General features: G+C 42.1%; 1 protein-coding gene across 1 annotated transcript in view; it reads right to left on the bottom strand.

The window, feature by feature from the left end:
* Window positions 1–13,139: 13,139 nt before the first annotated feature.
* Window positions 13,140–19,963, bottom strand: part of PRICKLE2 (prickle planar cell polarity protein 2) — a 97,564-nt gene continuing 90,740 nt past the window's right edge. The window contains exon 7 of the mRNA XM_090283885.1: window positions 13,140–19,148. Coding sequence (XP_090140011.1) covers window positions 18,274–19,148 — 875 coding nt within the window. The 3' untranslated portion in view covers window positions 13,140–18,273. The remainder of the gene's footprint in view (window positions 19,149–19,963) is intronic.

Genomic DNA, 19,963 nt, shown 5'->3' with positions numbered 1-19,963 from the left:
GAAACCTTATTTGTGCCCTGGCTGTTACAGAAACAGGGGAGTCCAAAAATCCCCAGAGTTTGCAGCTGGCGGATGGGGAGAAGAAAACAGCTTTCAGAATGCCTCCACATGCCTGAGGCTGGTGGCTAGTGTCTTTCTTATGCAAAATTGCGTGGATGCTTCCAAGGCCTCAGGTAGATGGGAGGGGTCTTGAACCAGGGGATGGTATGGAAAAAGCAGACAGAGCCTATCTAAGGTTCTGTGAATGGTCAGAACTGTTTGCAACACCCACTGCGTCAGAGGATGCAGTCAGGGATATATAAGCAGCTGCGGACATTGTAGCTCTCTCGCTCTCCTGTGCTCCCTCCATGTGGCTTGGAGAAGGTGTCTCCAGACTGCTTTAAGAGGCTGTCTTGAGAAGGAGAGGAGATCCATGTGGTTTGCAGGAAGAAGGCAGTTTACAAGGAGGCTGAGAATCCAGGCGGTTCTGCATTGAGCTAGAGGACACCACAGCACAGAAAGGACCTCCCCAATCAGAATTGAGTGATTGGCAGCTGCTGGTAAAGCTGAACTGTGTTTGGAAAGTAGGGAAATGGTGTTTCTGACCTTCCTAAGACTAGCCAGGTTTGGTAGGGAGGATATGTGTTTATGGGTGTTTTAAAGAACATAAGACTTAACAGCAGAAATCCGCAAATAATCTAAATCTATATAACTGTTAAATAAACAATCTTTTTCTTTTCACTAAACTCTGGTATTAAGAGTTATAATTCTGGCAGTGGGCAATCGGGCCCCTAACTAAACAGCACGTGGGTTCTGTTTCAATCGGAGCAGCCCAGGGATTCTGTAACATGGCTGCTTTGCTCTAGTTACTGTGCTCAGCTCCTGGCCTCAATCTTTTTTAAGAAATGCATTCATGGGACTGTATGGATGGCATCAATTTGCAAAACAAAGAGCTGGGAAGGAGGAAGACTGCCCTGGTGTCAGAGGAGTCCTGTCAGGGGATCGTGGGTGACATATATCTCATGAGTGAGGTTGGGTCTACTCAAAATACTGGCCAAGCAGTTGAGAGGCTGCAGGAGGCAAAAAGACAGGACTGGATGCCGGAGACCATTCAGGATCCAGCCCCTGGACAGTGCTCAACTGTGCGTTTACACCTATTTGTGACTCTGGGTACGAGGGTGGGGGGAGAAAGGCACGTACAGGAGAGCAGTCAGCTGGCTCTTATACATGTGTTGCTGCCACTCTGGGTACAGAGTGCTGCTTGGCTACTACTCACTATGGTGTCAGGCAACACACGGAGGACCAGAGAGAGGAAGCAAACTTTTTTCTTCAGTCCTTGGTCCCATTCAGTGTAGACTTTAGTTAGAACTGTTGGAAGCACTTCTCTGGAGATGCAGTGACCCTTTTTAAAACCCTCATAGTTCAGTTTTTAATACAGGGTAGGCTAGCAAGCCATCTCCAAAACCACTCAGAAAAAAATCCCATAAGAACTGACCCAGAGCAAGAGAAGCTCATACAAGGAAACAGCTTTTCTCAAGAATGAGATTGGGTAAAGGAGGAGGGTGGGGGTCAACTGCTCATCTCACATAAGAAATAGGGAAGAGGTGGGACTCTCCAAAGTGAGGCAGCAGAAATTAACAGTGAAGCAAGGCAAATGATTAGTAATCAGTGGGGTTTGTGGAGTTAACATATTGGGGGGTGATTGGACCTTCTGCCATTTCTCAGATAACTCAGATAACTATATAATTATAATTTTTTTCTTTTTCCAGGCTAAACTTTGGCTTAATTTTAAAAAAGAAACATTTTAGCCCTGGCTGGAGTGGCTCAGTGGATTGAGTGAGGATCTGTGAACCGCAGCGTCTCTAGTTTGATTCCCGGTCACGGTACGTGCCTGGGTTGCGGGTTGTGTCCCCGGTTGGGGGCATGTGGGAGGCAGCCACACATTATTGTTTCTCTCCTTCTCTTTCCCCCTCCTTTCCTTTCTCTCTAAAAATAAATAAATACATAAAATCTTAAAAAAAAAAATAGACGTTTGAGAAAAACAAACCAAAGCTCCATGAAAACAGAAAATTTTTCTGACATTCACTGTTTCACTCCTAACCCTAGAATAATGTGTGCAGTAGGTGCTCAATAAATATGAGAAATGTGTATGTTGTTGAATAAATTTAGCTCAGTGGTGTCTTCTGCAGCTTCTGCTTTTCTGGGGAAAGTCTTCCCCAGTGTTTCAAGTGCAGCACTTGTGATGGCGGAGGACTCCATGCAATTTAGATAAATCCTGTATGTGTCATTTCAATTATTAAATTAATTCTTTTGTTTCTTTTGTTCAATAAATGTTTATTAGGAACCTGCTCTGTGGAGGCATTGACTGAGCTTAGCAATGGTAACTAAAATAGCTGTGGATCAGCTTGGAGCCTGCAGTCTTACAGAACATAGTTCTCTAAGACCATCACCATGGTTGGAGGCTTTAACTAACCAAATAATTTAATCAAACTGTTACAGAACCCCTGGGCTGCTCCAGTTGAAAACAAACCCACGGGCTCTTTAGTTAGGGGCCCGATTGCCCGCCGCCAAAATTATAACTCTCAATACCAGAGTTTGGTGAAAAGAAAAAGAATTGTTTATTTAACAGTTATATAGATTTAGTTATTTGCAGATTTCTGTTAAGTCTTATGCTCTTTAAAATACCCACAAACACATATCCTTGCCTCCCCCCCTTCCAAACCAGGCTAGTTTTCGGAAAGTCAGAGAAACTGTTTCCCTACTTTCCAAACACAGTTCAGCTTTACCAGCAGCTGCCAATCATTCAATCCTGATTGGGGAGGTCCTTTCTGTGCTGTGGTGCCCTCCAGCTCTCAATGCAGGACCGCCTGGATTCTCAGCCTCCTTGCAAACTGCCTTCTTCCTGCAAACCGCGCAGATCTCCTCTCCTCCTCAAAACCGCATGGCGAGAGCCTCTTAAAGCAGCCCGGAGACCCCTTCTCCAAGCCACATGGAGAAGGCCCCTTCACCAAGCCACGTGGAGGGAGCACACGGGAGAGCGAGAGCCCGAGAGCGCGAGCACGAGTGAGAGCCCGAGTCAGAGCGCCAGAGCGAGAGCCAGAGTGCCAGTGAGAGCCAGAGCCCGAACGAGAGCTTGAGAGAGTCCCAGAGTGAGAGCACAAGCGAGAGTCAGAGAGAGTCTCAGAGCGAGAGTCTGAGAGCGAGAGTCTGAGAGAGTCTGAGCTAAAATGTCTGCAGCTGCTTATATATCCCTGACTGCGTCATCTGACGCAGTGGGCGTTGCAAACAGTTCTGACCATTCACAGACCCTTACGTAGGCTCTGTGTGCTTTCCATACCGTCCCCTGGTTCAAGACTCCTCCCATCTGCCTGAGGCTTTGGATGCATTAAATCCATTTGCATAAGAAAGACAGTAGCCACCAGCCTCAGGCATGTGGAAGCATTTGAAAAGCTGCTTACTTCTCCCCATCCCCCAGCAGCAAACTCTGGGGATTTTTGGACTCCCCTGTTTCTGTAACAAAACCAAAACAACCAATCAACTAAACCAACCAAGTCAAGAAATGAAGAAACTATATCCAAAGGACTGGCCCTTTTGGCCTTTAGAACTTCTCATGGCTGTCAAATGGCTCACATGACTAGATTGTCTAGGCTAGAAAGAAGGTTGAGAGGTTACTTTTGACATGTATTAGTCATAGTCTGGGTTATTGTGTAGCAACAAATTAATCCTGAAATCTCTACAGTTTAATACAACCCAGGTGTATTTTCTTGTTTAAACAAAGCTTGTTGTGGATAGCTTCTCCCACACAGTGACTCAGGGATCTGATCTGCTTTCATCTAATGACTCAGCATCTTAACCTGTGGTATCCAGGTTGCCTAGGGGTTGTTTACTGACTTAGTCTGAAAGTGACACTTTATTTCCACGTGGTTCTTTGATCAGCTCTAGTCACATGACTCCACCCAACTATAAAAGGGCTGGGAAGTGGGAGGGAAGACACAAATATTCAATGAGCATTAAATGTCTCAGCTACATCCATTCTTTACACAAAACTCCCCCAAATCATCATTCTGCAGAATTGAGAAACAACTTTCCAACAGTTAATAGATGTAATTTAAAGGATAGATTTTGCAAATAATGAAACAGTTTCTTTCCTGGGCTCTTTATCTGGGAATAATTTTGAAATTATAGGAATATAGTTAGTTGCCCCTCTCTTTAGATCAGAGGAATTCATTAGTGACTTTAGTGTATGCCCCTAGTTCTTCGATCTCTTTTATAGCCCAGGAAAACTTCATTTTATACAGCATATTTTCAGGTGACAAGGTCTGTTTTTTCGTTATGGTAAAAACAGATGAAAGAAAACCCTATATTGTAGAATAAATAAGTTGGTTTTAATATCTCTAAACATTTTGAGTGGGTAGCGTTATCTACCTTTTAAATTTGCAAACCTTTGTCCATGGGGCTTCTGTTTTTAATAAATATAGTTGATTGTATAAAATGTTAGTAAAATATTTGCTTTTGCTAGATTTATTTTTTGTTACTGGATAGCAATCATCAACTTCTTTCTTTATGTTTCTTCTACCATAGGGGCTTTTATGAAGTGTGCCATCTCATTTATTTCTAATTCAGCTGCAGGTTTCTATTACCCACTAAGTGTGCCCTGATTTTGTACTGGCTTGCTCAAGCATGTTTTCCAATAAACAATGGTAATATAATTAGTACAAGAACTATGAAAGAAGTATGTTGAAATATAATTTATTCCATCTGCTAATATAAGTTTATTCTTGGGTAGCATTTTCCAGATCAGTATTGATATTATTATTTTTAAACCTTTATTTCCAAGCAATGATTCTTTTATTATATCATAAATCATCTTATTATAATTCAGTGGCATGAACACTTGACTTTGGTTTTTGCATTTATAGGTGATAGTACTTGAAATGTTAGTAACTTCATTGTGGAGTCCAAGGGCACTATTACTCCTTGAAATTAGAAAACACTATGCTTAGCTGGAGCTTTTTAAAAAAGTACCAAATTGGGGGGAACTCAGTAATACAAACCTGATCACAGCCACAGCCACTAATAGGGAGCTTTGAGGGGAATTTCACCTTGCAGCAGCTCATCATGTAAAGGAAAAAAGACTTCCCTTTATAAGGAAGGTTGGAGGATGACAGGGAACCAGCATACTCAAAGGCGTGAAAGACTAAGTTTGTGCTTTCCCATTACCCTTATAATTTACTGGACAAGGATTTTTAGGAATCTCCCTTCTGACATTCCTTCAAAATATTTTTTTGAACAGTGCTGAAAGACAGCAGGACCCCAGCCCTCATAAAGCACAAGTTGTAAAGGGTCGAGAAAGAAACTCAATTACAAGATGGTGATAGGGAAATGCAGAGTCCACCGAGCCCAAGGCTGAGGGATCTGTTTCTAATCTGCCAGGAGCAGACTTTTCATCCTGCAAAAATCATGTCAAAGCTGAGAGCTGAAGAATGAGAAGTACTCAGGTGAAGAACAGGTAGAACAGAATAGATAGGAGGGTGAGTGCTTTAAGTGGATTAAACAAGTACAAAGGTCTAGGTGCAAGGAGAGATGATGATGAATTAACAGAAAAATCAATTTGGTTGTATTCCATGCCATTTATTTGTCATATGCTAATCGTGCAGTTAGCCCTGGCTGGTTTAGCTCAGTGGATTGAGCGTCGGCCTGCGAGCTAAGTGTCGCTGGTTCGATCTTCCAGTCAGGGCACATCAGAGAAGGAAAACTCTGACTCCAAAAAACCTCCGCTGCCTTGCGGCATACCTCTTCAGGGGAAAGGCTAAGGGAGTAAACCCCGACAGAAAATCCGGAGCCGGAGTCCCTAAGGCGGTTTGACGTTGTAGTCAACACCGGCAACTCCTGCGGCGCACCTGAAGCCAAGCTGTATCGACTCCGTCTTTCCCTTGGACACTTCAGCTGCGAAGAGAGGGGGGGTCTGCTGCATGGGCAACAGCAGACCCTCCATATCACCCTGCCCAGGCTCTGTAGCTTCAGCTCCACTGGAGAGGACACTCCAGCGTCATCGCAAGATGTCAATTCAACACAGGAGGAGACAGATACCGTGTCACTCCCGAGTCGGACTGCACAGCCATTCTCGGCGGTGCAGATAGACACTTAAGAAGCTACACCATCGTCTCTCGAGACGGACGGCTGCCGACGAATCGTGCAGAGGTTTCACTGCTGGGGCTTGCATGTTCGTGCCTGGATATCTCTTTTGGACTAAATTAGCTGAAGATAGAAGGTCCTAGACCTGAGACCTGGTCAATGACAAAGTTCATGAACCTTAACCATGAGAATAGATACAATGACTGTCCCAGAGCCTTACTCTTACCTGGCACGAGGCCACCAGCTGAATAGAATTCACAGAGGCTACAGAGTCAAAGGAAAAGATCTCTATGGCACCTGCAGCTTGGGAGACAGAATTCAGTCTTGGTATTAGGTGTAGCAGATGTAAAAACTAAACACCACAGACTGACTAATTTGATTTACATAATAAAGAGCAGGTGAGGAAGAAGGAAAGTGGAACAGAAAAGGCCGGTGCACTTGGTATGTTTGGAGGTGGAACTGAGAGGCAGAAAGAGACTTTGGGCAAAAGTTGGCATCCATGTGTAGAATAATGGGAGAGCAGCAATGGGGAGAGAGTTTTAAGATATTTACTATGCATTAAGAATTCATCTTCTCCTTTGGCATTTCCTTGGAGATAGTACGTATTTGAAATACTTAGTATGGATTTATAATATTTTGGGCCAATTGGAGTCATAGGTTTTTGGGGGTTGTGGAAACTTTCCTTTGAGATGTTAGCTCTAAGTCGAGTACAAACAACTCTTTAGCAATACATCCAGTAGATAATAATTTTGGTTCTTTCCCCTGGGATGTAACTAGGATAGTTCTTATAGGAAATAAATTTGGGGGAGTCTGCTCAGTCCATGATTTTCTTTATCTGAAAACTTCCCTCATGAACATGAACTAGCACTCTGCCGGCAGGCTTAGCACTAGGAATCACCCCCTTTCTTTCAATTGTTGATTGGACCAGGAAGGAGTGCCTGATCCAAGGTGGGACAATCATAGTTTCTTTTCTGAAAACAAGGGGTTAAGTGTGAGGAGCCACATGAGTCCATGAGCTTCCCCAAACTGAAAAAGCAAAGGGAGATTAAGCAGAAACTGGGATAAAGTTCTTCTGAGCTCCCGGTGGTTTTCCTCTCCTGGTATCAGGCCCTCATGCAGGGGCTGCCCATGGTCCTCACAAAATGTACAGTACCTTCAAATATTCTCTCTTTCTCTCCTTTTTGCTCAAATTAAACTTCAGTTATTCAAATTAAAGTTAGAAGTAAGCTTGGCCACTTAAAGTCCAAAAAATCTGTACTAAGACATTGGTTTTTGATGGCCCAAATTCCTCACATTATTGGGTTTACTTTTTGGTACTCTGGTCTCATTTGTTTGCTAACTGATTTGTTAATGACAAAGGCTTCCAGGATTCCTGATGATTTTTTTAATGTCTCGAATCACCAACCTAGGGAAACAATTATCTGCTAATACTTTGCTGAGAAAGCTCTTAAATCATCTCCTCTCCTGCTGAATGGGCTTGTGCTATTTAACAGCTTAACCATGTCTTCAGCGTGCTTGTCTTTGATTACACTGGGGGAACAATTAACATAGTTCCTGTTGAGACCAATTTTTCAGCTGTTTTAGACTTAAATAGGCATGCTGATTTCAAAACTGCAGCTAGTTTTCTTCTATCATGTCAAGTTTTTCTTGTACAGCTTATCTTAATGAGACCACTCTAGGCTGGATCAAGCTTGGATTGAGGGAAGCACTAGTACTCTCCTATTGGCTGAGAGCAAATCTCCTTTGAGTGGGGAGGGGGAGGGGCTGACCTTGGAGACCAGCCACAGGTTCATACTTGCCTAGGCTATTCAGTTACACATGATACAGTGTGGTGAGAGGTTGTGTGCTGCTCTATATAGTGAATCATATTCCGAAGTGTAGTCCGAGTTCTTGCCTGTATACAAGGAATTAGCAGAATTAATTTTTTTATTTACATACGTACTTATTTCCTTTCCTTCAGATCATGTCTGCCTCTGCTATTTCTCATCATAAGTGCCTAAACAACCCTGATTCATTTTGTTATATCTGTGGCAGTTTCACCATTCCCGGTCAAAGGACAAACATCAGCGCATTTGTCAGGCAAGCCTATTTTGCATATTTTAAAGTAAAACTTGGTGAGCAAGATAAGTCTTGGGCCCCTCACAAGATGTGCAAGCAGTGTGTCGAGAGTTTACAGATGTGGACAAAGGGGCGACATGATAAATTGCCATTTGTTATACCTATGGTTTGGCGAGAGCCCAGAGATCATTCAAGTGACTGTTACTTTTGTATAGTGAAAACATCAGGATATAACAAGAAAAATACATGTAAAATAGAGTATCCTAGTCTACCATCAACTCTACACCCAATGCCTCATTCAGCTGAAATCCCAGTGCCCGTTTTCATTGAACTACTCTCTTTCGAAAACCAGGAGTATGGTGAAGAACTAAGTGACAGCAAAGAAAAAGATTTTGAAATTGAAAATGACTCAATTTGTAAGGGATTTGATCAGCATGAGTTGAATGATTTGGTACGAGATTTGGGACTATCCAAAAAGGCTTCGGAACTCCTAGCATCAAGACTGCACGAGAAAAACTTGCTTGCAAAAGGAGCGAAGGTATCCTACTTTCAATCAAGAGAAAGTGCATTTCTGCAGTACTTTCGAAGTGATGGTGGCTTTGTGTATTGATAGAACACTCATGGTTTAATGAAGGAATTGGGAATTTCAATCTATAATGCAACTGAATGGCGACTGTTCATCAATAGCTCAAAGCAGAGCTTGAAGTGTGTCCTCCTCTACAATGACAATTTATTTGGTGCAGTCCCAATCGGCCATTCAGTTTGTTTTTGTGAAGAATGTGAAGACACAAAAAGAGTCATTCATCTGTTGTAACATCACAAGCACAATTGGATCATCTGTGTTGACCTTAAAATGGTCTGCTTCCTTTTTAGTCAGAATCGCGGATATACCAAGTATTCCTGTTTTCTGTGTATGTGGGGCAGCAGAGCTCGTGAGAAGCATTGGGTGGAGTTGCAGTGGCCTCCAAGGTCTGACCTCAAACCTGGTGATCCAAACATTCTACATGAGCCACTTGTTGACAGAAAAAACATTATATTCCCACCTCCGCACATAAAACTGGGTGTCATAAAGCAATTTTTTAAAGCTTTGCCAACTGAAGGAGACTTTTAAGTATCTCATTTTTGGCATTTCCTAGCCTGTCATTTGAAAAGATAAAATATCTTAATATGTATATTTGGTAGCAGAACTTTACTACTTGTACACAGTTTGACTTAGTCATAATATATAGCCTTTATATGAATAAAATAACTAAATAAACAGTACATACAGGCAACTTTTTCTTTATTTTCCTTTGCATGTACATTTTGTATGATTTTTGGGACAAAGGGAGGGTATCCTGTACCTTAAAAAGTTGACATGATAGAGAAAAACTGGTGTCATTTTTGGATTCAGATGCCAAAATTAGTCAAAAACAAGTGCCAGATCTAATTCAACCAAAATTGTGTTCCCCAGTGTTATCTGTTGCATCTTCTGATAAGCTTTCTATCTTGGGTTCTTGTCTTGACATCTCTCTCAGACAAAATTAGCTGTATATAGAAGTTACTCTAGCATGGGTTTTCCAACAGTGCTGATGTTTTCATTCTAGGCCAAAAGTAGACTAGAGTCTACTAAACACATACGGTAGATGCATTTTTGAGAACCAGACTCTTTCAAATGGAAGCTTGGTAACACAAACTGGGTGCCTTTATAGCATGTAAGAGCTCCCAGAAGATGAAGACTCCCATGGTGAGAGAGGCTTAGAGCAGTTTTTCCCCAAAGGTGTTCTCTTATCCCGGGAGCCTTAGAAAAATGCAGTTTTCCTTGTACTGCTGGATACCTGCTGAATCAAACTTATTAAGGATGAGACGAGGAACTCTGGATTTTAAATAATCTACCTAGATAATTTTAATGTGTGAAAGCCACTGGCTATGAACCAGGAGTAGCAATTCTCAAGTCCAGACACAACTGTGAGACATAATAAGCCCACCCTCTTCTCAGTGCAGTGGTGATCTGTGTTGCTCAAGAAAAATTAAAGTCAGACTATATTTCTTCTTTCTTTTTTTCTCACTTCCTTCCTTCCTTCCTTTCTTTCCTTTTTTTTTTTTAAAGACTGTCATTCCTAGGGAAATGTGAATATGCCTCAGGCCCTCCAGAATTCAGTATAAACCCCAGGCTCAGATCTCTCCATCCTGACCACTGGGCTTGTTATCAGATTCTCCTCAAGTGAGAGGAACAAGGAGACAGGTTTTTGGTATGATGTTTTCCCCAGATACTTGGAAGAAAGCAAACAAACTAATATTAAGGCAGAATTTCTTGAGGTGTGATCCTCAAACCAGTTCTGTTAAAACAAACAAACAAACAAACAAATAAACAAACTAGATTCTGTGGTTTTATCCCAGATCTGAACCAGAACCTCTGTGGGCAGGACCAGTAGATTTGCATTGTTTAATAAACTGTAGACATTTCTTATATGTAGTGAAGATTCAGGCCTTCCAAAGATATTTTTAAATCCTATTTAATGCTTAAATTAAGAGAAAAGAAAATGAATACTCAGATCAGATCAGATCAGATACCAATATCTAGTTCCTGCCGCACTTTATCTTTGGGTGGGATAGAAATAATAATAAGCAATAACAAAAATGTATTTTGAGCTTACAGTGTCGACACAGCACTATGAGATTCACATACATTATTCCAGCATATTCACACAACTCTCTGGTTCTCCTATTTGATAGATAAAAACTGAAGCTTAGAGAGGACATAGACATCTCCCAAGACATACAAGTAGCAAGTGATTGAGATGGGATTAAATTGCTAAAGGGACATGGGGCAAAATAAAAGCTGTGGTAGCTGGCATTCAGAATTCATCCTCCATGTTTGAATTAGGGCAAGGATCACTTGAGTGCAAATAAGAGTTTATGTAACTGTGTAATGCAATAAGCATAATGGGGAAGCAGTATGTGAATGACTGAAACCATAGGTATTCCTAGAGGGGCAGGAACTGAAATCTGTTTGGAGGTGAGGAGGTCCTAGGGAGCAGCCTCTTGGGGCCATTTAAGATCTCTGTGCTCATGTCTGTCTTTATTCTTGGGCCTGTTTTCAGCCTGCGCTGCTTGCCCATCACTTCTGCTTCCTCATCTCTCCCCTTACCAGGAAGGGTGTGAGCCTAACTCATGACTGTTGTCCCTATACATCCTCTTATCTCCAGCTTCCACTAACAACTGCCTCTTTCTCTCAGAATCTTTGTAATCCTGAGAAGGGGAATCTGATTGGTCCAGCTCACTACCTTGCATTAAGTCACTTGTAAATTGGTGGCTAGGTGCTATTCTTGGTGCCAATCACTTTGGCTGAGGACAAGGGAGAGAGGGGGCTCAAATAGTAAAACCATGGCTGCCTGAGATGCATGCTCTCCACCAGGATCTGTGAGCAGAACAGACACAATGTAAGTAAGTCTTCATTCAAAGGTAAAATAACTCACCTCCATTTCCCAAGCCCTCATGGTTAGGATGGATGAAAATATTTGCTGTTCTATACTTCCAGCCTAGTAGAAAGTCAAATTTGTAAGATCCTTAAAGGAGGAGTAGGAAGTATTGTTTTTGTGCATTGCTGTATTCTAAGCACCTAGAAAAGTGCCTGGGTTAGAGAAGGCTCTTAAAAAATATTCATTTAATGAATGAATGATATTGCAGTATCCAGCAATTCCTGAATGGGAAAATCTAATTTACATGCTGCTTTGGTCCTGGCTCCCAGACAATATTAATGCTCCCCTAACCAGAACACAGCTGTGGATATAATTCTCTAGACCAAATACTTATTATCTGCTTAAAAGGAAATACAAATATTTTAGGGTTATTTGTTGGTTTTGATTCCTGCTAATAACTGAAAATTGAATGAGACCTGGGTAGGAGACAGTTTCAAGAATCCACAAGGAACAGAAATGCTAAGGTGGCAAAGCATTTGAACCGGTGATTCGAAACCAGGGATAATTCTTATCCCCAGGGGACATTCAGCTATGGGTTAAATTGCAGTTAAATAAAGACAACATAAAATTTATCATTTTAGGTGTATAGTTCAGTAGTTAAGTACATTCACATTGTCATGTAACCAATTTTCGGAATTTTTACCTTGAAAAACTAAAACTCCATACCCATTACATAATTCCCCATTCTCCTCTACCCCCCAGCAACCACCATTCTACCTCTTCTATGAAGTTGGCTATTCTAGGTACCTTATATAAATGGAATTATATAGTATTTGTGTTTTTGTGACTGACTTAACTCAGCTATTTTAATGTCCTCAAAGTTCATCCATATTGCAGCACGTGTCAAAATTTCCTTCCTTTTAAAGGCTGAATAATATTCCATTGTATGCATATAACACATTTTACTCATCCACCAATGGATATTTAGGTTGCTTCCATCTTTTAGCTATTTTGAATCATGCTGGTATAAATATGGGTGTATACATATCTTTTTGAGGCTCTTCTCTCAATTATCTGGGAATACACCCAGAAGTAGAATTGTTGGATCATATGGTAATTCTATTTAAATTTTTTAAGGATCTGCTGTACTGTTTTCCACAGATACTGCTCCATTTTACATTTCCACCAGAAGTGCCCAATGGTCCTCATTTCTTCACATCCTTACCCATACCTGTTTGTAGTTTTTTAAAAATGATATTCATTGTAATGGGTGTGATGTATGGAGACGCTTTTGGTTGTCCAAACTTGGTGGGAGGGAGGGGTGCTACTGGTATCTAGTGGGTAGAGGTCAGAGATGTTATTAAATTCCTACAAAGCATAGGACAGTCCTCTGCTGCAAAGAATGAATTGGCCCATAAGTCAATAATGCTGAGGTTGAGGAATTCTGATGTAAATAATCAGGTTCATTTTTCATAGTATATCTCATCCCTGAGATGTGCAGTCAGTCTCTCTTTTCTGCTGAAATGCTCAAAGGCAAAGATTTTCAAAAATCTGAAAAGCAAGGGATAAATGGCAACGTTTCTTTTATTCAAATTTTATTGGAAGTTTATAAATGTATTACAGACATCAGTAAAACATCATATCCATTTTATAGGGCATGGATCTCAAGCAAAGTGTTCACAAACAGTCTCTGGCAGAGCCTACACCAAAGGCCTGTTGCAGACCTTCTTCACAAACAGCTCAATGCTCGACACACAACAGACTCTGGTCTGCCTCACCTTCTCAGGCCCTCTGAGGTTTTGTTTATGCACTTGGAATTAAAGCAGGAGATGGCAAAGCAATCCTGTACAGGGAAGAATGTTTAGGAGAGGGAAAACTGCCAAAGTTCTAATTTGCTAAGGAAAATGGACGACTTGCAGGCCACAGAGTGTTAAGTCAGGGTCTGTAAATAGAACCAAAATGCTTTATGGGAAAATATGGAAATCACCAGAAAGACTTGAGAAGAGACCTTACTGATGAGTAAGTCTCTCCAAAAAATTTAGAAAGGCTTGGTTAGTGATCCATTGAACATCAATGGCCAAATGCCCAGTAGGGTGAAGGAATGAATATCTCAGAAAACTCTCAGGATAGATAAGACATTTTTTTTCTATCCTATGGATTCATCATATCAAAATCACAGAAATGTTTTCCTAACACCGTGATTTTCCCTCCTCCTTTTTATTCCCTTCAAGGAAAGCTAGTTTTGTCAGCAGGAAGTCAGCCTATAAAATAGTATAGTTCCCAACAGTGAGTCATGTTTTATGAGTCTTGTGTTGACTGGGCTACTATTATGAGAAAATGGAAAAAGAATCAAATCCTTTCTTGGTCCTAACCTTGGTGATTGCTTCCAAGTAGTCAGACAAATAAGCTTTGGAGTCTGCTAGATTCCAGAGTGACAAACCACTGGAGGCAAGGCAAAATTCTCTTCATTTCTACTTCTAGTGCTTAGGAAAATATATATACCTTAAAAGGCATCATGAAACTGCCTTCCAAATTAGCAGAGGAGACTTAGCTGAGTCCTGCACCTGGAATGCTGTCCAGAGGCCATTTCAAAGCTCTGAAGGTGCTAAACATTTGCTAATAGCAACTCTTCTGTAGTGAAATATTCAGATAGATGGTTCTATCTTCCACTTCCCTTTTCACAGATCCTCCTTCTTAGGTGTCAGCATCTGGTTTTTGTTAGAAATACACAAAGAGCACTTCTCCTTAGAATTTAAATATTTGTGTTATTTCTCATTAGAAGGTGGGGTTATATAAAGAATAAGATGGACGCCTATCTGACCTCTACAAGAAGATGAATAGATGAATAACTGGCAAAGAACATGAGAAGGGAAAAGAAGGCCAAAGAGATCTGTCTTCATTTAGCCTGAAGAAGTCAGCTCCCATTATCATCCACAATCTGGAGGCATAGGAATTGGAGTTTCACAATTATTTATAAATGATGCTTCTTAAGTGGCTAGTGTACTATTTTTGGAGAATGGTAAAGAGCCCATTTTCCAGGTTGGAAAGACAAATAAGAATCGGTTCACAAATGTTTGTTATCAGACAAATAAAATCAGTACTGCTCAACCAATCCTGGCTGGTTGGAGTATTGCAAAATTTTTGAGGCTGTATCCACGTTGTCTGGAAAGTATACAATAACAGACTGGTAATATCTGTCCAGGTTGCAGAGTATGTGCTATGTATATGCCTCACTGGCCCCACCTGAACTCAACCATTGCTAGTGGTACCCAAGAAGCATAAAGCTGCTGCAGGAGAAGGAAATATAATCTTGTTGCAGTGTAGGAGTGTCCTACAGAATGAGAAAAGGGGGTGAGAAACAGCTGCCTCCAGGTCCCATATAAATAATAGAAAATTGCTTGGTCACTGGGCTGGCTCAGGGTGGAAAGGAAGAACTAGAGAACACAAGATGAATATGGAAAGAAGCTGTCAAACAACCAACACCAAGGGATTCTCCCCCTTTGAACATGTACAAGACCAAGAAGCACAGTTCTGGTTTCCCTCAGCTCACTCACCTTCACACTTAGTAGAGATCCCAGAACTACATAACAGAGGGAAGAGTACCTGAATGCCACGCTCAACACGAGCAGCCTATTAAGAAACCTGTTCACAGTATCAATGGTGGTGTGTATTGGCAGGGTCATTCAGGACACTGTCAATAACTCTACTTCTTGGGAAAGAGCCAGTTCTGACACCACTGAATTGAGCAGCAAATAGAACATGAACTGAACTCTAAAGCTGTGGTATTAACCAATACAAAAGGAGGACCAATATGAGAAAAGGTAAAAAAACAAACAAACAAAATCCTAAGGCATTAGGGCAGAGAGAAAAATGGGAAAAGATTATTTGATAAAAAATAGTCTATGGAAGATGGAATGATGATCTAAGAAGATGTGAGCACAAGTCTCACTCACAGCGAAACTTGACCAGAGGTGGTGATTATGATTGTGAAATCAGGTAAGGACCCTAAGTTCTTGCCTCAGAAAGGAATGCATTGAAATTTTGGAAATTGGATTTTGGGATGTTATGTGTTATTACTAACAGGTGGAACTCCCAGTACAATGCCATCCTGTTCTCCCTGGGGCATTCACCTGGAGGTTTCATCATCATTGCGAGGATTTAGCTGTCTCCTATCGGCATTTGCTGTAAGGTGCCTGGCTGCATGTGGGGTGGGAAGACCTATGCAGTGCTGGAATATATGGAGGTGATCTTGCCTGTAGACTGTTGACCCAGAGGCTTATATCCATTACACCTCAAGCTCTGACCAGTTCGGCTGCTGGTGCTCCCTGGGCAAGTAGATCTCAAATTGCTCATTTCTCCAATCCTTTGGACACTAGTTATGTGTCAGTTTCTGCTGATGGGGTTAAAGTCCCACCTGAGAAATGCAAGAAGTACTCTGAAAAGAGTTAGAAAGCAACGTTTACTAGGAGAATTTCTTTCATTGAATTCCAGGCCACAGAGGACAGACATTGTTTTCAGCTTTTTGCTAGGTTAAGTCATCTACTGTTCTCTCTTTTTCCCTTTTCTAGGTGCCCTTTTGTTCTCATCTATCAAGGAACTCAAAAATCCAAACTGGACTTGCCCAATTTCTACCAGAAACCTACCACTTTAGTTGTGTGGCGTTGCACATTATTTCTTAAAATCAGTTTGCCAAGCAGTTTACAAACTTAACTATACAAACATAATAGAGTTAATTCTCCAGAGGTTTGGATAATTAATGAAGCATTTAGATATGAAGATAGCATGCGGAAAACAGCCACAACCAACATTTGCATTGCTTTTTAAAAAAATCAGTGATAATGACAAATGTCATATTAATACCTGAAAAGCAAATTATTTTAATACATCCTGAATGGAGTGCCATTTCCACATCCTGTACAACCTTCCTTTCCCCAGACCCATTTGGCACGGTGTCTGAAAAGCTACTTGTCACATTCTCTTCATAAAAAATACTAGAAAATATTAACTACTATACTGAAAAGAGACCACGCTCACCTCACCATGGCAGATGGCCACTGAGATACAAGTGTACTGTGTAGCACATGGACGATACATCTCACTAAAGGTGGGTCCTGCGATGGATTATTTCAACTGCCACAATCCATTAAGGGGAGGAGGAGAATGGAAGAAAAAGCAAGTGCTTCATTTTTAACTGAAGCAAGATAGGAAGTATTATTTTACTATAAACAACACAACCGTTAAATGTCTTCTTTAAGCAAACTCGCTTTTGAGCCCATTTTCTGTCTGACCCAAAGTCCCAAAGTTCAAATGGAAATCCTCCTTTCAACAACATTTGTTGTTCAAGACCACTACACTGATATATCCTGAGCAGCTCAACCTTTCTGGGTATCCCAGAGACTCTGGTTAGGGAATGTGTTAAACTGAGTTCTTTCCACAAGACTAGGGGCTATTCATGGTGGCTGTCACCTTTCCTCTATTTCATTTACAGAAGTTCTTTTCCCTGACCTTCCTTCATATTCTCCTTCAGTTCTGCCCTTCACCTGCTTTCTGATTTCAAAACACCTATTTCTTCTCCATGTTTAACATACAATCTAGAACACACTGTCACTCCTAGAGCCCCATCAGAACCTTTCTGTCCCCAAGATCCTAATGCTTAAGTTCATTTGCACTGAGGACAACCGGTTGTCAGGCTAAGGCAGCTGTTCTGTCTGCCTTGGTAAAGGAAAGCAGATAATACAATCCAGGAAACATGAGCATCAGAAAATAATGCCACATTCAAAACAATGTCATGCTGACATCACACAACAGCACCACTCACAGTCACTGCTATTTTCCCAAGGGAGCGATCAATAGTGAGCAATTTCAACGTTCCCAACAGGGATGGTGTTTCTCATGGAATTTACTGACACTGACTGGTTTCGCTAATTGGCAAAAGTTATGTTTGCTATTTAAAAAAATGACTGTCACTTTGTAGAGAATACATTCTACTGAGGGTGGAAGTGGACTTAAAGATGGCTCCTTAAGTGGAATAGAGCATAAAATACTTTGAGTATAATAATTTTATTTTAGCCACAAAAAGCCAAATTGAATGAGCTCCTTTGAAAAAAGTCTCAATGACATGTAACAAATTTGTATAGAAAAAGGAAAAAAAAAACGGTGGTCCTGGACTACCTCTCAATACTACTCAAAGACAATGCCAGATGTGCATGCGGGTCTTCACTGAGTCCTACGATATAGAAATCCCTTTGATATTACAAAGTACAAAAATATTTTATCAGAACTCTCATTTACATTGCATTTACAATGGACATGTAAATAACTTAGACTTGGGTCCTGGCTAATAAACAAATTATTTACTGGAAAAGGGGTCCTAAAAGTAAGAGAACCAGAGAGGATACAAGCGAGCAGAAAGCAATTTGCCATCTTGTGAGTGGCAACTAAACACATTGATGGGAGGAGGTGACCAACCCTGGCCTCCACATAGTCTATAGCATTTCCAAAGTGAAATGTGCAAATAATATTCAACATGCCAAGAACTGTGACTACCAGTTGAGTCAATCTGTAACCTTGCCTTCATCAACTGAGAGCATGTCCCTTCTCCCCTAGTAACCACCCCAAAAAGCGCTTTAAAATTTAAAACAGTGCAAGTTTCTGAATTTACATTCTTAGCTCCCATCTTCCCCTATTCCCTGACACCAGATTAAGAAATAATACAGTTTTTGCTCTTTTGTCTTTTCCTGCTGTGCAACTGTCCCCTGCCACCTAATGTGGACGACTTGGGGAGACCGTAAGAGCTGTATTTGTGCAGGAGCTCATCACTTGTGACATATCGCAGGCGGGCAGGCTGGGGGATTGGTTCTCCTAGGAAGTAGCCCTCATTGTCAGACTCTGAGGAGGAGGAGCAGGTGGAACACCAATCGTACTCCGTGAAGTAGGGTCCCCATCGCTCCCCAAAGGCATTCTGCAAAGCCAGGTCCGATACAGTCCTTGGGCACTGGCCATACAGGTCCCTCCGGGACCCCTGGCCCAGGCTCTCCTGGAAGCTTCGTTGGCGCATGAATTGGTCATAGTCCTCCCTGGCTCGGAGTGGGGGCCTTTCTTTCAAGCGAGTGATGGCATCGCGCTCGCTGGCCAGATGCAGGGCATTATCTGAGCGCGAGCGTCGGGACCGCCTGGACCGGTGCGGTCGGAAGCGGCGGGTATCTTCACGGGAGGTGCTTCTTCTCCGCGTGCGCTCACTCATGGGCTGGATCCTCACGCCCTCCTGTCCGGGCAGCTTGCTACCTGCCACCCCTCCGTCAAAATCAAAGCTCTGATGCATCCTGCCGCGGGACTGTAGGTCCCTGTAGCCAATGGGGTTGCCGAGCTGGTGGAGGTTTCCCTCCATCTCCTGGTACTGCTGGGCCGAGAGCAGGCTGCGAACTGACTCTGCACTCCTGAACTGCATGGACGAGTTAAGTGTGCCCATGTTGCTAAGCTTCTCAGAGACATTCATGCCAGAGTCTTTGCTGAGATCAGGCATGGAAAACCGGGAGAGGTGCTCCTGGCGCTTGGCTCCACCATCCGCGGAGAGGCCTGTGGGAGAGAGAGGAGAGGACCTGGGAGGTTAATACAAATGTGCAGTACTGCAGGTCACCGTCGCTGTTGGTCATGTCAACGGTCATCCGTCCAGGGTCGCTGCGTGGTGTTGTATAGCGGACACTGCACAAAGGCTAGCTCAGAAAGTGTGTTGGAGGGCTCCCCACCTCCACAGCGGGGCAGTGCCACCTAGAGGGGGCACCTGGCCAAAATGCATCCACAGACATGCATTTTACTAGTTATTAATTCCTCTAAAGTCTTATCAAAGCTACTAAGAGCCTACAGTGTATCTAGTGTACAATGTTTTTTTCTGTTTAGAATTTCCCTCTACAAAAAGTACTTCAATTACCTCTTCTATTCCAGTAATGCACTCTCCGCTACCTAGGGCAGATATTTTGGATGAAGAAACTTTGAGCTACAGAGGCGGGGCCAGCCCAAGCACTTCCTGGAAAAACTGAGGCTAGAATCTAGTCCCTTGATGCTGGATCAGTTTACTCCTTTGTTAGATTTCAGCAGTTTTCTGATCTGCTTTCTGTCCTTCATTCCCCATCTCAGAAATCTTGAAAACTAAGTGACTCCCTGGATGTAGACAAGAAGGATATTTCCTTTCTCAGACTGCTTAGTAAATGGCTGTTCCATGGTTCTAAATGGGGTCCTAGCAGCCAGAAGACATGAGTGGGACTCTGGGGACATTTCTCCTTCTCCTGGAGAGGCACCTTTTTAAAACAAAGCAGTGACCCTAATGCTCTCCAACAGCAGGTGCTCCTAACAATGGGCCTGCATTCCCAACTGCTGTCACTGGTATCACTGAG

The sequence above is a fragment of the Furipterus horrens genome, unplaced genomic scaffold (assembly GCF_987537825.1).
Source record: "Furipterus horrens unplaced genomic scaffold, mFurHor1.1.pri manual_scaffold_7, whole genome shotgun sequence".
Lineage (NCBI taxonomy): Eukaryota > Metazoa > Chordata > Mammalia > Chiroptera > Furipteridae > Furipterus > Furipterus horrens.
This window is presented reverse-complemented; position numbering and strand designations above follow the sequence as displayed.